This window comes from Vigna unguiculata, chromosome 9 (assembly GCF_004118075.2).
Source record: "Vigna unguiculata cultivar IT97K-499-35 chromosome 9, ASM411807v1, whole genome shotgun sequence".
In the NCBI taxonomy this organism is placed as follows: Eukaryota; Viridiplantae; Streptophyta; class Magnoliopsida; order Fabales; family Fabaceae; genus Vigna; species Vigna unguiculata.
In genome coordinates, this window is record NC_040287.1 from 8,036,402 (window position 1) to 8,055,990 (window position 19,589).

The 19,589-nt window shown below is 29.6% G+C and overlaps 1 protein-coding gene across 1 annotated transcript; it reads left to right on the plus strand.

Moving 5' to 3' along the window:
• The first annotated feature begins 7,783 nt into the window (after positions 1–7,783).
• On the plus strand, positions 7,784–9,785 carry LOC114162098 (organic cation/carnitine transporter 3-like). Its single transcript, XM_028045874.1, has 2 exons — positions 7,784–8,529; positions 8,699–9,785. Exons 1-2 carry the CDS (start codon positions 7,857–7,859, stop codon positions 9,589–9,591), a joined length of 1,566 nt encoding a protein of 521 aa, XP_027901675.1. The 5' UTR covers positions 7,784–7,856; the 3' UTR covers positions 9,592–9,785.
• Positions 9,786–19,589: the final 9,804 nt, after the last annotated feature.

The following is a 19,589-nucleotide window of genomic DNA, read 5'->3' on the forward strand; positions in this document are numbered from 1 at the left end:
TCCTTTTTATGTCATTTTCTTTTAGTTTAGCTTTTGGAAAAATCCTAAAAATATATGTTCATTTTCAAGACTGCACCATTTATGTTTATTTGAGTCTATTATTTTGCATATTTGAGTTTATACTTGTTAATAGTTCATTTTCAAGTTCATATAGTTAGGTTTCCATTATGTTTGCTCGAGTTTCATATTTGATCTTTTGATTCTAGTAGGTTTCTTTCCATTTTGATTTGTTTCTTGTTCAAGTGCAAAATACATGTTGAAAATATGTTGTGGTGGTTTTGTTTTGGTGCTGGAAAATTATTGAGAAAAATAAAAAATAAGTTCATAAAAAAGAACAATAGAAAAATCAAGAAAAAAAGTGATCAAAACAAGTGCACTAGAATCACTACTACTACCTTCTTTAGGATGTTTTGTTGCATTTGAAACTATTTTGGGGTTGTAAACTAAACTTTCTAGCAGCTACTGGTCTCAGGTTTGAGCTAAAAGAGTGCTATATGCACCATTAGCTATCAACCAAAGAGAACAACAAACATACCCCTCTCTATTCTAGGTTTTTGTTTTTGATTTATAGCCATTTATTTTCTTGTTTGTCCTTCTTGGTACTCTTGGCTTGGTCATACAAACTCTCTTTTTGAAGTTAGCCTTCTTTGTTTTTAAGTTTTTTTTTTCTTATTTGGCATCTCCTCGACTTTTCCTTGTTTTGGTGTCTAAACTCACTTTTGAGGTGAACCAACTTTTGAGGTAGCATCTTAGGGGTTGGGAAACTAAAGTGGAGTTGAAAGCTTTGGTGTAGAAGACAGGATGAGAAGGAGAGAAACACTTAGGGAGGAGGAGAATCAATTTATTTGTATTTACATTTCCTTGAGTTGTAATCTTTATTTGCTTTTGTTTCTTGTAACTTGGCCTAATTAGGTGTCTTGGGGGAGCCTTTGGTGTTCAATATCATCTTCTAATTAGCACCTTAAACTCTATAGTATATCATATTTTAGTTGGTGAGTGCTTTGAAGGTTATAAGTGTCTTCTAGTTTTACCATTAGGCCGCATAGATTAAATTTATTGATTTCATTAATTGCTTTGATTTGCCTATAGTTTAGTGTGTGTTTAGCTCTCTTCTCAACTTAAATTCCCTTTGAAAATTTTAGTGCAAAAAGGCTTGAGGTAAACTTTGGCAAGGAAAGACTTGATATAAATATAGGTGTCTCCCCCAAGTAAAAATCATCTTTGAATTGAGTACAATTATGCTGCCAATTTTCTATCATACTACTGAGCTTAGGTCACCAAGGCTAGAGCACCCCTTATAGGTTTTCTCTTGCCACCTTTCCTTAAGAGTTAACCTAACCTCTCTTGAGAGCACTCAAACACCACCATAGTCTTTCTTCTTGCTTGAGTCCTATAGCTTGGAAGAGGAGTCATCATCTCATCACATAAAAACCACCGTATGTGCACCATATTTCCACCAACATCAAGCTTCTACAAACCACTATAGCACTACAAAAAATCATGTATATAATGACGTTTTTAATACAACAGTTCTTTAAAGTTGTTGTTTTTTGCAGTATAATACGACATTTTGTAAATTGTCATACATTATGTGCAACATATGGCATTTTTAAATGTTATATTATTAGTTGTGATACCATTATTGAAAAATATGTCATTTAGAACAAAAAAATTATTGTGTATAAGGATATCAGGAAAAGGCGCACTATTCCTCACGTTGGTGGTGCAATGACTTTTCAAGAAGAAGGGAAATTCTGGTATTGTTTTAATTTATATTTTGTTCTCAGTTGAGTTATATTTTAATAGTTGACTTAGATTATTTTCCTTTGAATATTTAGAAATTGGAACTTGTTAATAATATTCGGAGAGTCGAAATGTGGAAGATAACACACAAGAGAAAAAAATGGAACCTAGGTGAATGACGAGGGTATGAAGATTGGGGTAACTTTATTCATTTCATTAAGTTGTTCAATTATGGATTGCTGGATTATTTAGTTGTTGAATATAGGGTGGGTTATGTTTTGGGTTGTTTCAAATTCTATATTTTGTTTGGTAAGATAGAATAGATGAAAAATGTACTAAATGTGTACTCTGGTAAGATAGAATAGATGAAAAAAAATAGTAGAAGTACTTTTGATGTTGGAGTTTTGTACTACACTATTAACACCACTACAATTAGTGCACTGGTGTAATCCAATTGCAGCAATATAAGTGTGAACCAATTCTTATATTATATTACTTTCTTATTTTATATTCTTACCTAAATCAGAAATTGACATTAATGCAGTCTTACAATTATTGGTTACTCATAAAAGAATTATATTTCGTTCTAGAAAGATTGATACAAATCTTAATTGTTGTCTATGTTTGAATTTGATATCTTTTTTTCGTAATAGAAGACAAAATGTACAAAATATTACCATTGATATGTTCAAGTATCTTCTACTACATGGGAAAATAGCGTTAGAATAGTTTTTTTTTCTAGACCTAATCAAGGGCAGTAACTTGATGTACTCCGTGGTGATTTTGATAAATTATTGACTAGAAGTTTATATGAGTTTTTCTAGTGGTATCAAAATATTGAACATGTTGTAAATAAGGTATTGAAGTAGTGTGACCTTTTGTTCTCTATCAAAATCTTGATTGTACTTTTGATAGTAAATTTACATTAGTAAAAAATAAATAAATAAAAACTTTAAAAAAACCAAAAAACTAAAAACCACAAAGTAACGCGTGACAATTACTATTTATTACCGTTAATTATTTGAATGACATTTGCAAAAAGAAATATCAATTTGAACAAAATTGACAAAAATTTGGACCTAATTGAAAAACAAAATATTAAGACTGAATTGATACAACTGAACAAAAATAAGGATCAAATGTGCTTTTTAACCTAAATTTTTTTATATATTTTGAATTATCATCTAAAGTTAATTTTATTGAATTGTGATAGTATAATAAATATTAAAAAATAATAAATATTTAAATATTTAAATTACAACACTTGAATTATGAAAGTATAATAAATATTGAAAAATAATAAATAATAAAATATTAAAATAATGACACTTGATAATAATGTATTTAATTTGCGAATTAATTATAATAGTGACAAATAAAAATGTCATAAAATTTTTTATAATAGTGTCGGTTCTAAGCATTGTTTTTTTCATTGAATTTGTTTTTCAGTTAAAATATTACATCAGTTTGAATTAATGTTATTTACCTCTTCAAACTATCATTGTATACGTAGTATATAATGACGGTCGTTGCGATGGCAAGAATTACGACGTTTTTGGAAACTATCACTTGAGTAAATAATGACAATTAAAAACTACGCTAAAATTATAGAAATAATTGTCAGTATTTACACTTTTTTTTCTAGTGCACCCATTTCAGAGTCTCCCCTTGACTTAAGTCATATATATAGCTTGGAGGAGTTTATCCCATCGGTTCCTTACAAAGATTTTTTGGCACAAAAAATAATTTTAAACGTGTTTCAACACTTTGCAAATTATGAGTCAATTTTTTTCTCTCTCTTTAAAGGATGACTTTGTATAGACATTGAAGAAAAGAGTCATTACTAATTTGTTTTTCATTGTTAAGTAGCTTTAACTAATAAGAAGGTCTTCCTTGCATTTGAGTAACTTGAATGTAGAAGGTGCATCAAATATGCAATTTATACAAAAATTAAATGTTACACTCGTTTTTGAAGCAATATCTCGATAGTTGTTAAACTTATCAAAACTAGATCAAAGTGCATTTACTCAAAACTATATAAAGTACTCATATGTAAATGATATAAAGGCTTTTTTAGGATTGACAAAGTAATCGCTAGGAAGTTGTTGATGCGAAGCAACTTTAGCTCATTTGCCAACAAATTATTAATGTGACATAAACTTTTATGAATTTTTTTTTATAAACAAAGGAAACAAACATTCTCTGCAACATAAAACAAGAAAAAAAATTGTAAAGTACTAGGATAGCTTAAGACTATGCAACAAACAATTTGCTTACTAGACATAAAAAGATACTACATAAGATTGCATCATCAAACAGACAAAACACTTGTATCTTACATGGTCTTCTATGATCAAAAGCATCTTATCTTATAAGCAAAATTAGATCTTATAACACTTAAAACATGGATTGTTGGAATTTTCTCTAACAAGTTTTAGCCCATATAATTGAATTTTTAAAATGAAAGATTTAAGAATGGCTTTAAAAAGTTAATTTATTGTTAATTCTTAAATTTTAAAAATTCATAAAATATGCAATTTAGTTTTAAGGATGATTTAAAATATTAATTTTAGAAATTAAAACATAAATTTTTAGTTATAAAATTGAATAATAAAATATGAAATAAATAATAAATAAATATCAATCACACCAAATAATATATCTTATCAATACTAATGTTTTCTTAGCATAAATGAGAATTTAAAAGAAAAGATGTTGTTACTCTAGGTTTGTCAAAAAATATTAAATAAAATATTTTCAATCATTTTATATAAGTGCACTCGCTTTAAAACAAAAGTGTATGATCATGGAAGATCCTACGTCCCTTTTTTCCTCTTATTTTCACCTTTCCTATATTTTTCTATCTCTATCTTTTATTTTATTTTTTTCTCTTTGCTTTCTTTCTAAATTCTTTCTTCCAATCTTCATCTCCTTCAAATCTAATCACAGTCGCAATAAATAAGGAGTTAGGGATGATTTCTATCCAATAATCTTTTCAAACAAATTAAGTTCATGTTTACTCTAAACTTATTTCTATCTTCCTCTTCTTATGAATTTGTCATCAATCTTGGTGGGGTTAGGTGGAAAAAGTGATCCTATCAACTTGGTTAAGGTTATATTAAAATTTGGCAATATTTGGATACTTTGCTCTAAGCTTTTAGATATTGAGTAGTTCTCTTACTTCAACTCAAACTTTCTTTGGAATAAAGAAAAGGAAACTTATTTATGTTTTAGATAGAACCTTAGGATAAATGATTCATTTATGAAGCTGACATGGTCACATTGTTTTTAATTTTATGCAAGGTTGTGTATTGTTTTGACATATTTTAGATATTTGAGTTTGAGATTTGTATAGTTTGAATTAATGAAATTGTTGTGTTTATTAGTTTTGTACGAGAATAATGATGCATCTCGGACAAATTGGTTCAAGTCATGGTTATTTTGAAGCAAAGTACTCAATATTAGACATAAGAATGTTTGAGTTTGATGTAAATGAATATACATGTATACACACATATAGTTGTGGATATATACATTGAATTTGAATTATTAAGATTGAGTTGAAATGAGTGAAAGATTAGTTGATAGAGGTCCAAGCCTCACTTTCAGCCCTATTATAATCCAAGTAAAGGTTTTTTTGCTCAAGCAAAAATAGAATTGTAGCTCAACCTATGTTCTTAGCTAGATTTTTTGCTTAAGCGAGGAAATTTTCACTTAAGTGAACCAATTGAAAATATTTTTTTTTCTTTTTTTATCTTGTAGTCCTTTTAATGAATTCAATGGGAATGTCTTTATAAATGTTAAATGAATATTAACTTGTATATTTAATTGATTAGAAGTTATTTTAAATGAGTTATATTGTATGATGATGATTTTTTTCTGAATCATAAGAATTGTATGAATTTAGGTTACAAATATGAGATGATATGTGAATAGTTTTTTTATTTGTGGATTAAGTATTGACACCTATGTTCTAACGTATATCTCTATATTTAACAAATGGTCTAAGATACACAAACTAAAATATTAAGTGGTGAGAAGTTGAGAAAGTTCTTACACACTGTGACATGTGTAAATGTGCAGACTTGAGTTGTAATGAACTTACCATGATCCATTATTTTTAGGTTCACTTGTAAATATAAGTATCAGTTTGGATCAAGTTTTAGTTTTTGGTGGCATATAGTTACATCAATATTTGTTTTCAAAATGTTTTTTTTTAAACTCCATAAAAAAGTATCAATCTCAATCTTTGTATGAACTTTTGCAATTATTGAGAGAGAAATATACACGCATTTTGAGATAAAAAAATTTCTTAGATAAAAATGTAATCACCAAGTGCTTTCAAAGCTTTCAAGATTTCTCAAAAGGTATGTTGTGTAAGAGACTTATAATTGTGTTTTTCTTGTTGTAACTTCTTTTCATTTTTATTTCTTAAATTGTTTATAAGTTTGTTTTTGTGTTGTTATTTGTTGAGTTTTTTAATAGTGGTTTTTGGATTGGTTGTTATAGAGTTGATAAGGCTAGCTAGACATCTTCTTAGATAGCCAAAGAGTATATAAGGTCAAGAAGTGAATCACGAGTGGATAAGGCAAAGATCCTTGTTGGTATCTAGAGTAAGGTTGAGGCTAATATTCTCTAAAGTGTTGCAATTGTTTCCTTGTTTTGTACATACTCATTTGTTGTTAGTGAAACCATTTTTTCATAAAGAAAAACTAAGAATGAAGGAAAGATGGATTCTAATATAAATTATTATAATTTATTTTACTAAGAGTTGATATTTTACATATATGTTTAAGTTTTGAAATATTTTATCCTTTATAAGGAGTCTTTGTTATTTGTTAAGTTTACAATACATTGGATTTTCTTTTTCATTTAAAGTGTTTCGGGATAACATTTTTATTATATATTTTATATTATCATATTATAAATAAAAAACCATTATTTTCTTAGTAAAAAGGAAGTGATTTATTTATTATTTATAGACTTTCTGTTAATGACTATTATATTTATCTTATCAAAACCAAGTTCTATAGCACCACTAATTCTAATTAATTAAATTACATATTCTATATTAGATAATATATTGTAAGCATTAAATACCATTAATTTGATTCCCTAAATAGATAGTTAGTTAATTAACTTCTAATAAATTTCAGTTAAATAGAGTAATTCTTGGCGCAGTACATGTGTATTTACCAAATTCTAAATAACTTATTGATTCACACAGATTTATGTTTATTTATTAAAACACGTGGCAAGACCAATTTGCCACTCCAACTTGATGCAGCACTAATAAGATAAGACCAACAACTGAATCACACGTTCTTATAATTAATGACTACTTGCATGTAAAATGATTTTATATATGCCAATATATATTCTTTCGTTTTCATTTTAAAATTTTAGTTTAACTTCTTAAATTCAAAATTTTCCTTTGATTTTTACTTATCAGTTTATCTTATTAATTTAATTAACTAAATAATACACAAAAATGATGAAAAAAATGTGGTATTATATGTGTTCGGGCTTTTTTAATACTGTTATTCGTCACAAATCAACAGCTATTAACTCTGTAAAACAATGAGATTGATATAAAAATTCTGTTCTTTTAGATATTTATCCATACTTACAAATCGACATCGTATATCTAACTATTATACGTCTTTACATATCTTTAAAAAAAAAAAAAATTATCTCATAAGATCCCATTAGTTTGAAAAACTTTGCATAAATTTACAACGGATTTATCTAAATATATATTTTAAAATGGTTGGTGTTATATTTAGAACATACTTACGAGTTTCTCCCCAAAAGTTTATAAAGAAAAATAAATAAACAACTTTTCTATGATTAAAAATAATTTATACACTAAAAAAATATATATAAAGAAATTTCCTTAAATTAGTTTCTATGCCCCAAACTTAAATATACGATTTGAATATATTTTGCTTTTGATAAGATAGGGTTAACTGAGTCATATATTATTGGAAGATAAACGAAGATGAATCCAGAAAGATCCAACGTTCTACGCACTCATATAAACCCCCCTTGCATAAACGCAATTTGCATAAGCGAAGGAGAAGAAAAAAAAAAGTATATATTTTTTTCTTTTCATGGCAGATCCCACCCCTCTTCTCTGCCAACCCAATCAACCATCTGACACAGAAGAACAACCACCATCACCACCACCCAACAAACACCACCCATCCCTGGGATCCACCGTGGAACTCTGCATAGGCGAGTTCAACTGGTCCCAGTTCCTCCAATCACTACTTGTCTCCGTCGCCTGGCTCTTCGACGCCCAACAGACCTTCATCACCGTCTTCACCGACGCCCCGCCCTCGTGGCGCTGCACCAGCGCCGACAATGACTGCGCCGCCGCCGCCACACTCTGCGACCTCCCCAGGGAGTCGTGGGCGTGGGACGGGCCTGCGCATTCTTCCACCGTGTCGGAGTGGGGTCTGGAGTGCGCGAACTCCGTAATCTCGGGGCTTCCCGCTTCGAGCTTCTTCCTCGGGTGCTTGGTCGGAGGATTCCTGCTGGCCTCGCTGGCGGACTCCTCGCTCGGGCGCAAGAACATGCTCTTCTTCTCCTGCCTCATCATGGGCATCACTTCTTTTCTCGCCACTCTCTCCCCCAACGTTTGGATCTACTCCGCGCTCAAGTTCCTCTGCGGCTTCGCTCGCGCCACCATTGGCACTTCCGCGCTCGTCCTCGCCACCGAGATCGTCGGCAAACGCCGCCGCGGCCAGACCAGTGTCATCGGCTTCTTTTGCTTCACTATAGGTACGTAATAAGCACGGTCCTGTCCACGGTTAAAATAAAAACAAAAATCAGTTAATATTGATAATTAATTACTCTTAATAATATAAATTAATTAATTTTTGTAACTTTAAAAGTAAAGTGAGAGAGAGTAAATCGAATTTTGACGTGTTGGTGGTGTACATAAATGTAGGGTTCTTGTCCCTACCAGCCATGGCTTACGCAAACAAGAGTTCTTCGTGGAGGAACCTTTATCTGTGGACTTCGATTTCAACGATTATCTACTGCATATTGGTGAAGGTGTTCGTTACGGAATCACCAAGATGGCTTCTGGTGCGAGGAAGGACAGAAGAAGCCGTGGCCACGCTGAAATGCATCACATCTGTGACTCAAAGCAACGTGGATTTGGCCATTAATAACATGTCCCACAAGGAAGAAAATTGGAACGTGGATTTGTTCTCAGCCCTCAAAATCCTGCTACAGAAGAAATGGTCTTCTAGAAGGCTCGTGTCAATTATGGCCATGGGTATAGGCATAGGATTGGTCTATTATGGCATGCCACTAGGCCTTCAAAACCTCTCCTTTAACCTCTACTTGAGCGTCACTTTCAATGCCTTATCCGAGTTACCCTCTGCATTGATTGTCTTCTTCTTCGTAGATAAGTTCAACAGAAGAACCACAATCCTTCTCTTCACCATCCTCAGTGGTGTTTTCAGCATGTTGTCCATCATTGAAGTCAAGCCATGGAGCAATCTGCAAATAGGGTTCGAGTTGATATCATTCTTCAGCGCCTGTTCTTCGTTTAACGTCTACCTCATCTACACCACCGAACTCTTCCCAACGTGTGTCAGGAATTCAGCACTGTCCATGGCAAGGTTGGCCGTGGTGTTCGGTGGCGCGTTCAGTCCAATGCTGGTGAGTGCCGGGAGAGCGAACAAGTTTCTGTGTTACGGGGTTTTCGGGTTGGTGATAGGTTTCAGTGGGGTTTTTGGAATATTCTTGCCTGAGACAAGAGGAAGAGCACTGTGTGATACAATGGATGAAGAAGAAAGCAAGGAGAAAATTGCTTCTGACATGTTGGCTTAAATTCTATGGAATTTTCCATTCAAGAACATGGAGCACCGTGTTTCGTGGATTTGCCAATTGTCAAGTGTGAACGATTGTATTTGTTTCGTAGGTCAACAATGCATGTTGTTTATGTTACATGTATGTATAAAGTGCGTATCTGTATGTTCATTGGATAAAAAACAAAAAAGAAATTCGAGAATGATTTCAAGAAATTTGAACTCCTTTGTTTCCATTTTTTTTTTAAGGAAAATAGTCAGTTCTAATAATAAAAAAAAATTCTTTCACTTAAAGTGATAAAAAAATGAAAAATTCAATTTAATTCATGTAAAGCTATTTTGAATAGGTTTTCATAAAACTAATTAAAAATAATTATGACTTATATAGCACGTGTTAGTTCTTTAAATGAAATAATAGTTGTGATGTAACATCTATCTGTATGTATATAAATTAAAACAGATCATAAATAATATATAAAATTAATTCAATTTGAGTGTTATATTCTGTTGTGGGGATATTGTGTCAAAATCTACTTTATTTTGTGCAATATTTAATTCATACTTTTAAATGTATTTGGTATAAAAAAACTCTTTTTTTTATTTAATGGAATAGTGACTCTGACTATTCTTCAATGATACTTAACTGTTGTAATGTTAATTTTGATACGACATGAATTGAAGATACGACTGGTTTGAGAATAACTTAGTTTAAAATCATTTCTAAAATGATTCTGCAAGAACTTGAGTAAGGATAGGACAATAACGTATACTATAGTTTAAATCATTTTTGAAAATGATTTTACAAGCACTTGTGGAAGGATACAAACGTGGTATAAATGTGTTTAATTTTTTAATATTAACACTTAAATTGATTATATTTAGTTATTTTTAAAGATTTTTAAATTTTCTTTAATATTTTAAAATTACATAAATACACAAATTTATTTTTTATTTATATTCTTATCTCTTTTAAAATAAAAATAAAAATATATTTATTAGTAAATTATTTAAGACTTTCATAAATATTCTATAAGTATCACTTTTGTGTACAATATTAAAGAAGAATATATATATATATATATATATATATATATATATATATATATATATATATATATATATATATATAAAGAAGGAAAATTTGTTACTATAGAATATAAAATCCAAGTTTTTCTAATTTTATTGAGCCATTTATACAAAATAATACTTTTTATTTATTTTTTATTTGTTAGATTATTTAACATTCTGAGACTTATGAAGAAAACTGATATTTTAACATCATTTTTTTTTATTACTAATTGATACGTTTCATTGTTATTCATTTTCTCTTTCTCCTAAAAATATAAAAATTAACTTTTTTTTTAAGATTATCTAACTTTTATATAAATTGTCAAATGTTCCTAAAATATTTGTAATCTTTTCCCATCAACATAAGATGTAAAAGGTGAGACTTATAAATCAACACAACTTGTAAAGGTTATGACATGTGTATGTCCACGAGATTATTAGTTCTTTTGCACGGATGAACAGGCTTTGGAAAAATTAGTATCTTGGCTGTGCTTTCTTCTATTGAAATGTTATAATTAAATCTATTACTCTAATTATTTTTCAATTATTTATTTTAATTTTTTTAGTAATATAATGTGATCATATAAAAAGAATAATTGGAATGGTAGGTTAAAATATCATTAACCATTTGTTAATCATAACTTGTTCAAATCTATCAAATCATCCATATCTAACATCATCAACCATTCATATTAACCATAATCGATATGACATAATTATAAAAAATATATATATTTATACATAAAGTAACGTTAAAAGATAAATTAGATTATTAAAGCTATAAAATATACCTATGAATATAAGGAAAACACATCACAATCGACTTTTCTTCGCTCAATTTATGAACCAACACTTAGTAATATAACTTTTTGCTTGAAATATCAAAGCTATACATGAGAGAGAATTACTACAATTTCTCTCACATAAACATATTTATCTATAGAAAATGATTTTTTGCCAACTAGATTTTGACAACTTTCTCTTATAACATAAGATGACATCTCTTAAATGGTTACTCATTTTTTTCATTTTCTCATTTTTCTATATCACAAAACCACTTAAAAGATGACATATCATGTTGTAAGAATAAGTGGTTAAAATTTAGTAATCAAAATATTATTGTCATTTATTTATATATATATATATATATATATATATATATATATATATATATATATATATATATATATATATATATATATATATATATTGATGAGCTATATCATTTATTTGATTTAGTTATTTAAATGTAATTATAACCATTTATGTGTTTTATTTAAGAAGAAATTTGTTAAATAAAGATAAATAAATTGTTTTGAATTGATAAATGAATGTTTAAATGATAAACAAATAAAAATTAATTTGAAATTTATGATTCTTTAGGGAAGTTTTGAAACATATGGTAATTTATAAAATGGTCATTTTAGTATTGAAGTTATTCATACTGTTTGACACATTTTTCAGTTTCATATTTTCTAGAAAATGCGTTCGACATTTCAAAAAGAATTTAACATAATTGGATTAAAAGGAATATATATTCATTCATTTTTAAAGTTTAGGGACCAAAATGTATTAAAATTTCGAATAGAACGAATCTTAATTTTGGATCAACATTCACATACTAAACATACTTAACTTTTTATAAAATTTCTAAAAATTATTATATTTTACAGAGATTCTGAAACTCATTATGTATTTTACCAAAGTTTTAGAATTCCTAAATAGTAGTTAAAAGGGGTTTTTAAACCTGCACAAGTTAATCAAGGTTTTGAAACCTATGTTACATACAATCGTTTAGGGTTACAAAAAATTTTCGGAAACAAGTTCTAAAAGTATGTTTTACTAGGAAAAACCTTAACTTCGAATAAGGTAATGAAAATTATTAGTTGTTAGTGGAAAGAGTTGAATAACCCATTATATTTCCTTTCTTTTAACTATTAAGTCACTGTTAGGAATTCGAGTATGAATCTAAGTTTCACATTGGTTAGAAATGAGAAAGTAGAACACTATATAAAGCTAAAGACCCATAAACCTATTGTCTTAACGTTTTGGGTTGAGAGTGTTGTCAATGTCTTATATAGTTGGACTCAAGTTTCATTTGTGTTTGTATTTTTCTAATGAAACCCCCTCTATAAATCTAACGGTCACCTTGTCACTTCTAAAAGGTGATGATGTGTCATGGTACATCCATGAAGAGAGATCTTGTTCTGCAGGTGCAGGTCATTTATCACGCACTCTTGAACTTCTCGATCATGATTGATGACACACTTGAGTTTGTTGCTATTTGAGTTAACAACATCTATTTTTGTGTTATTTCTTAGAATACTGATTCAGACTTCTATCATCTCACCTACCTTCTGCATAATTGGACCATACTGCTTCTTATCTTTTTCTAATGACCTTGTCATGTGGCAATGGTGTCCATTTCTCTCTTACATATTTATAAGCTATAAGTCCCACCTATTTAATACCTCTGGAATTTCAACTTAAAAGGCTGTTCATGATGTGTTCTCTTTTAAACCCACTACATAAATTCAGGGATTTTTAAATTAATGAATTCTTCTTCAACACCTGACGAAAGAGGACTTATGAAGATGTACTTTGGAAAATATATACTTTATGATGGACATCAATGGTGTGCAATATTTTCGAATCTTTATATCTATAAATAATACAAATTAAGAGAACACAAAAAATAATTTTTTACACATGTACACATCTACAAAATTTAAAAAAAAAATCAAAATAAAAACAAATATCATACTTAACTAAAGAGAAAAAAAAAAGTATATGTAACTTCTTTAAATTAGAATTGGTGGCAACTTTCAATTTGAAAATTGAAATTTAAACCACAATGAATAAATGGTGTCTTCTTATGAACTCTTTTCATTTCCCACCAAAACTATATCTTCTCTTCTCTTGTTAAACCTTAGTCGTCTTCAAAACTTATTCCTTCTCACTTTCTTCTTCTCACATTCGTCTCTTACTCTCTCATAACCTTCCAAACACAGTTTTCTTTATGTCCACCATTCTCTCATTTTGGAATGTTACCTGAAATTCTCTCTTGTATGTATCACTTTTCTTCATCAATATAAAGAACACGTTGCTGATCAAGTCATTTAGTGACTTATATAAAATATCTTAACTAGGAACAATAACAAGTCTGGTCAAATATATATAATACCTGCTATCCGAAATCCGATTCATTATTAGTCTTTTTACCCATTAGATATCTATCGAAAAATTTGTGAATTTTTTAAAATCCGGATGTATTTATGGATAATTGTAAATACTAAAAAAAATTATATATTTTTAAAATAAAATTAAAAAAATATAAATTTAATTTAATATAAATTAAATTAAATTAAAATCTTTTACAGATAATTAGATTTATGTTTATTTATTAAAATACGTGGCAAGACCAATTTGTCACTCCAACTTGATGCAGCACTAATAAGATAAGACCAACAACTGAATCACACGTTCTTATAATTAATGACTACTTGCATGTAAAATGATTTTATATATGCCAATATATATTCTTTCGTTTTCATTTTAAAATTTTAGTTTAACTTCTTAAATTCAAAATTTTCCTTTGATTTTTACTTATCAGTTTATCTTATTAATTTAATTAACTAAATAATACACAAAAATTATTTAAAAAAATGTTATATTATATGTGTTCAGCATTTTTAATACTGTTATTCGGTCATGAATCAACACATGATAGTAGCAGGGTTTCTTTTTTGTTTCAGTTCTTCAACGCATACCTTAATCTAGTGACTTATAAAGAAGCTCTTAATCTAACACATACCTTAAGTTTTTTACTTTTCTTGATGAGTAAATAATTTAAATAAATATACAATATATTACAATTGAAAGGGTATTATTTTATGATCATTTGAGGTAAAATCTTTTTATAATTAGATCCCAACATTGAAGTATAACATATCTTAAAAAAGTATTTGTTGTTATATTTAGGCAAGATAAAACTTAAACAAGTTTAAGCACAAATATAAGAACATAATATATTTTCTAATGATACTATTAGATGGTCTTAAAGTTCTTCTTCATTAGCTCTTAGCCACATGATAACTTTATTTATTAGTATATCATTAGAGCTTCGATATCTCAATCAAAAAAGCAAAATAGTTGCAAATAAATATTCAAAATAAAACATATTATAATCATAAAATGTCTGAAACTTTTAAACAGAAAAAAAAAAACAAATGGTTTCAGCATATGTAAACTAAATCTATGATACAAAATATATATATATATATATATATATATATATATATATATATATATATATATATATATATATATATATATATATATATATACCTTTTAATCAATTGTAAAAATGGATATAAATGCGAGATCTAATTAGATTCACGGGTCTAATTATAAAAGTTCACTATAATATACATCAATAATCAAATTCGTATGAGTTTTCATACAAATATGTCTTCAACATTCAAAAATTGTAGAAAATAACATAAGAATCTAAATCTATGGTACAATATGTTTATTTTAAATACCTAAAAATTGAAAATATCTAATACAAGAATCAACAAGAAATAGTATCTACTAAAAAAATTATGAACAAAATAACAAGGAAAGGTCATATTAACTTAAAATACAAAATTAAAGCCACCATGTATATTGAACACAAGTTTTTACTATTAAAAAACTAAAACTAAAAGTAAAACATATTACACTACAATAAAAATGATTTTAAACAATAATAAACAAGATTACGGATATAAAAATATGGTTTAAACATAACAAAGGCAACATTTTTGTAAGCGTGACTTAAAAACTATCGTAACCAACATTTATATAAATGTTGCTTGTAAAAAGTGTGGACTTATTCATAAAAATGCGATCTAAAATACACAAAAAATTAAAGCTTTTAGATTATTCCCTCATTCTTTTTTGACCGAAAATGCAAAACTTAGTTCCAAAAATAAAAAAATTTAAATTTCTTAACTAATCCCTAATTGATCCGTAACAAATTTTATCTCTAATTAATCCTTAATTGATTGTATCAAATTTTATCCCTTATTAATCCGTAGCAAGGATCCTTAAGAAAGATTTGTAACAAAATTTATTTCTAACTAATCCATAACAAATTATAATAATTATCCAAAGCACTCTAGCTCATTCGTAACAAATTACGTGGTATAAACCTACCAAACTGTTCCATGTTCTCCTAATAAAGTGCATTTAAAAAATATAATGGTAAATAAAAAAATAAAATATATCTTGTTAGATAATTAGAAGAAATATGTGAAATTTTACTATATTCAAAAGTCATATACGTAAAAAGTAAATTTTTAACATTACAAATTTTCGAGATACATGATTTAAAAAAATAAATAAATAAACAATACCATCTTCTCCCCATATTTTTTTTTTATATTTTTGATTGATTGTAATTTTTATGTACTTGCACCTGCACATAAACATTATGAATAATCATATTTATGTTTCGTTCAATTTATTTTGCTTACATTAATCAGATGCATAAACTCAATTATGCTTACATATAAAGCATTAATGAATTTAATATCAAACAAAAATGGATATTTAGGTAAGAAAATGCAAATAGGAGTAACGAACCTTTATCCATCTAAACCAGTAAACAACTATGAAAATGGTGGTTATTTATGTCATTGCCTGAAAACAAGACAATCAGAAATCATATGGAGAAAGAGCAGCTAGTAACTTCCTTACTTACCACTTTCATACATATAAATATTATTTTAGGTTTAATAAGTGATTTAGTTTTCTAATTGGTGGGTTCGGTTCATTTTGATTTTTTATTATTTTTATTAAATTTGATTTTTAATTCTTTAAAAATATTCAATTTATTCATTTCCGTTAAATTAACATTAATAAAATATTCATACATGTCACGTGTCATTTTATAAAATTTTCAATTTTTTTATTTAAAAAAATTAAAAAAAATTCAACTGTCATGTATCACGTTATAGTCGTGTCATGTATCAATTCGTGAAATTTACATTTTTTATATTTTTTAATTTTTTAATTTTAAAAATAAAGGTCACATGTCAGACTAACCGTGAATATTTTCAATTTAGTCTCCCTATTTACAATTTTGAACTTTTATTCAATTTAGTCCTCCTATTTTTTAAAATGATTCAATTTTATCCTCTCCAATTTGGGACTAGATTAACAATTAAACTTAATTACAACTTATATATTCATGTTAAAATAATTTTTTATCATTTATATATCAAATCACTCCCTAAGTACTCATATTATTTTACTTCTCACATTTTTTCAATTGTAATTTTTTACACTTAAAATCTTTTACACTTATAAAAAATAAAAATAATTTGAATATTTAGATAGAATAAATTGATATATAAATTTTAATGACCAAACAATACACTCTTGTACTAACACTCAGGTGTAGGAAGAAACTAATCTAACTAAACCAGAGAGAGTCAAATTAACATTATAAGAGTCCTATCCAAATTTGTTGGGTCTAAGGGCTGGCCTATAGGGTGCCCAAGACTCTAAACAGTCCTAACACTTTCATTCTGCTCATTTGCCAGAAACAACTCCTTCCCTCTTTAGATCAGATGCCAAGCTTTGCTAGGGTTTTACTTCCGCTTTTCGTTGAGCCAGAAGAACTTCGTTCATTCCACGTAAGTTGATATTCCAACTGATATTTCCTCTGTTCTGGTTATGTTGTCTTGGTTCCAACTAAGGTTTCCCCTTATTGACCTCGTTTCCTTTATGTTCCACTAAGTTCCAGCTCACTAAGCTACTTCCGGAGCTACAGTGCTCACTGTTTGAGTGTACGAGTTGTTTGCTAGCTCTTTCCAGGTAAGGGAAGCTAGGGTTTTATATTCTAAATCTATTTTTCCTGCTCTTGGTGCTTGTATGATGTCTACGATGAGATGAATATGTATGTTTTTCTGTTTGGACGAATATCTGGTTTTACAAGCGTAGAACAACGAGGGAGAACTGCTACTTTCTCCCGAGCGAGCTCGCCTCGCCTAGGCGAGATTAGTAGAAGCTCGCCTAGGGGTTTTCGCTCGAGCACTCGCTCAGGCGGGAAACTGAGATTTTGAGCGAAAAACCATTTCGCTCAAGCGAGATGGCCTCGCCTAAATGAGAGTTCACGAAACCCCCAAGACCTTAGTTCGCAGTCTCGCCTAAGCGAGAGCCTGTAGCTTGAGCGAGAGCACTCCTCTCGCTTGAGCGAGGGCTCCTAGCTTGAGCCTCTATGTGAGACCTCATGGTGGTGCCTCAGTTGGTCAAGACGTAATTCCATGACCCCTGTTAGTGGGAGTTCATGGTGGTGCCCCATTTATATAATTTAGTAAATGGGTACTGACTCTCTAAAGAGTTAGTTAGTCTCATATAGAGCGTACTGACTCGAGTGGTGAGAGTAGCAGGAGGCCTGAAACACTTTAAGGGCTAACCTTGTGGGGTGGGAAAGAAACACTGTAAAAATTATCTCGGTAGAGCGGGAAAGGCCACCACAATTGCAAGCATTCGCTGAATCCGACTAATTATATGTATCCGAATAAGTCGGTCTTGAGTCTTAGTGTATTGTTTGCAAGTCATAACATGATTGGTTGACGTATGCATCTTGGACTGTGAAATTATATGTACTTGTATGATAAACTATTTTCTGCTCTAGTTTACCATTTGCTTGTTTGATTGTTACGTGTGTGGTTTTCTCTATTTACGATGATTATCAATTTATTGATGTGAGCAGATGCGAGAACTTCTCGTGTTCAATAGGGAAATGGTGATTCCGCTGCATAGCCTACCTAGACTAGATTCCACTTTTATGTTTTCCTTTAGGGATATGGCCTATGTACTGCCTTATCTTGGCACTTTATGTTGAATACTTTAGATCCCTTATGCTATTTTTTTGTAACTGGCATCGTGGTGTGCCCTAGTTTCTTTCCTATTTTATTCCGGACAGTTGTAAGGAGTAGTGTTTATACTCCATGACTTTGCTTATCATACTAATCTGTGTAATGTTTCATTTAATTCCATTATTATTTAAATTGGACGTTACATTAATGGTATTAGAGTAGTTTGTCTTTAGGATGACCTGAGGTTATGGGTTTGTCATGCCTCGCGGACATAAGTTGTCAAGTCTAGTCGGGTTTGTCAGTGAAACCAAAAGTTTTAAGAACACAAAACATCTTTATAAAGTGATGAGGGTGCACACTCGTGACTAGATCGAATATTGTTTTCCTTTCTTAATTCTAATTGTTTGGGAAAAGAAGGATGACAGACAATAGGTTTGGTTATCTGTAGATTGATGGAGATTGTCTTGTATGTTCTAGTTTGTTTTGTTATGTCTTTGTGCTTTGCGTCTGGTGTCAACTTGGCCTGCTTACCGTTACAAGTGTTGGAGGAGGTCTCTGAGACAACTTCTTGCCTCAGAGATAGGAAGTTGATGTATGATGTATATCGTGGAGCAAGGAAAGATCAGTCTTGGATAATAGACCAAAGAAGATGCTAGAGTTCATAAAACAATGTTTGGTCAGAGGGAACTTCAAGGATGGGTTCTCAGAGGCAGATACTGCAAGCTTTCCAAAAAAAGGAGTTAAATCCAAAGGTTAGAACAAAGGAAGATATCAATGCATATAAGTGAAACATCGTTTGAGGAAATCAACTTGATTCTACATCCCGACAATGTTAAGATTTGGAGCCATGTGGATACATAGTGTTAGGAGAAGTGTCATCGAATATTGCTAGGTGGCCATATATAGTGCTTTCTTGGATTGGTGGAAGAGGCGAAATTGGCAAATCCTAGTTCGCAGAAGGTGGTGAGATTGCCTAGCAATGAGAGGCCGAAATGAATCAGGTGGTTGTAACACACAGGGGTTTAATTTGGAAATGGAATGACTTGGTTGTGGACTTGGTTACCTTTGGTTGAAAACAGGA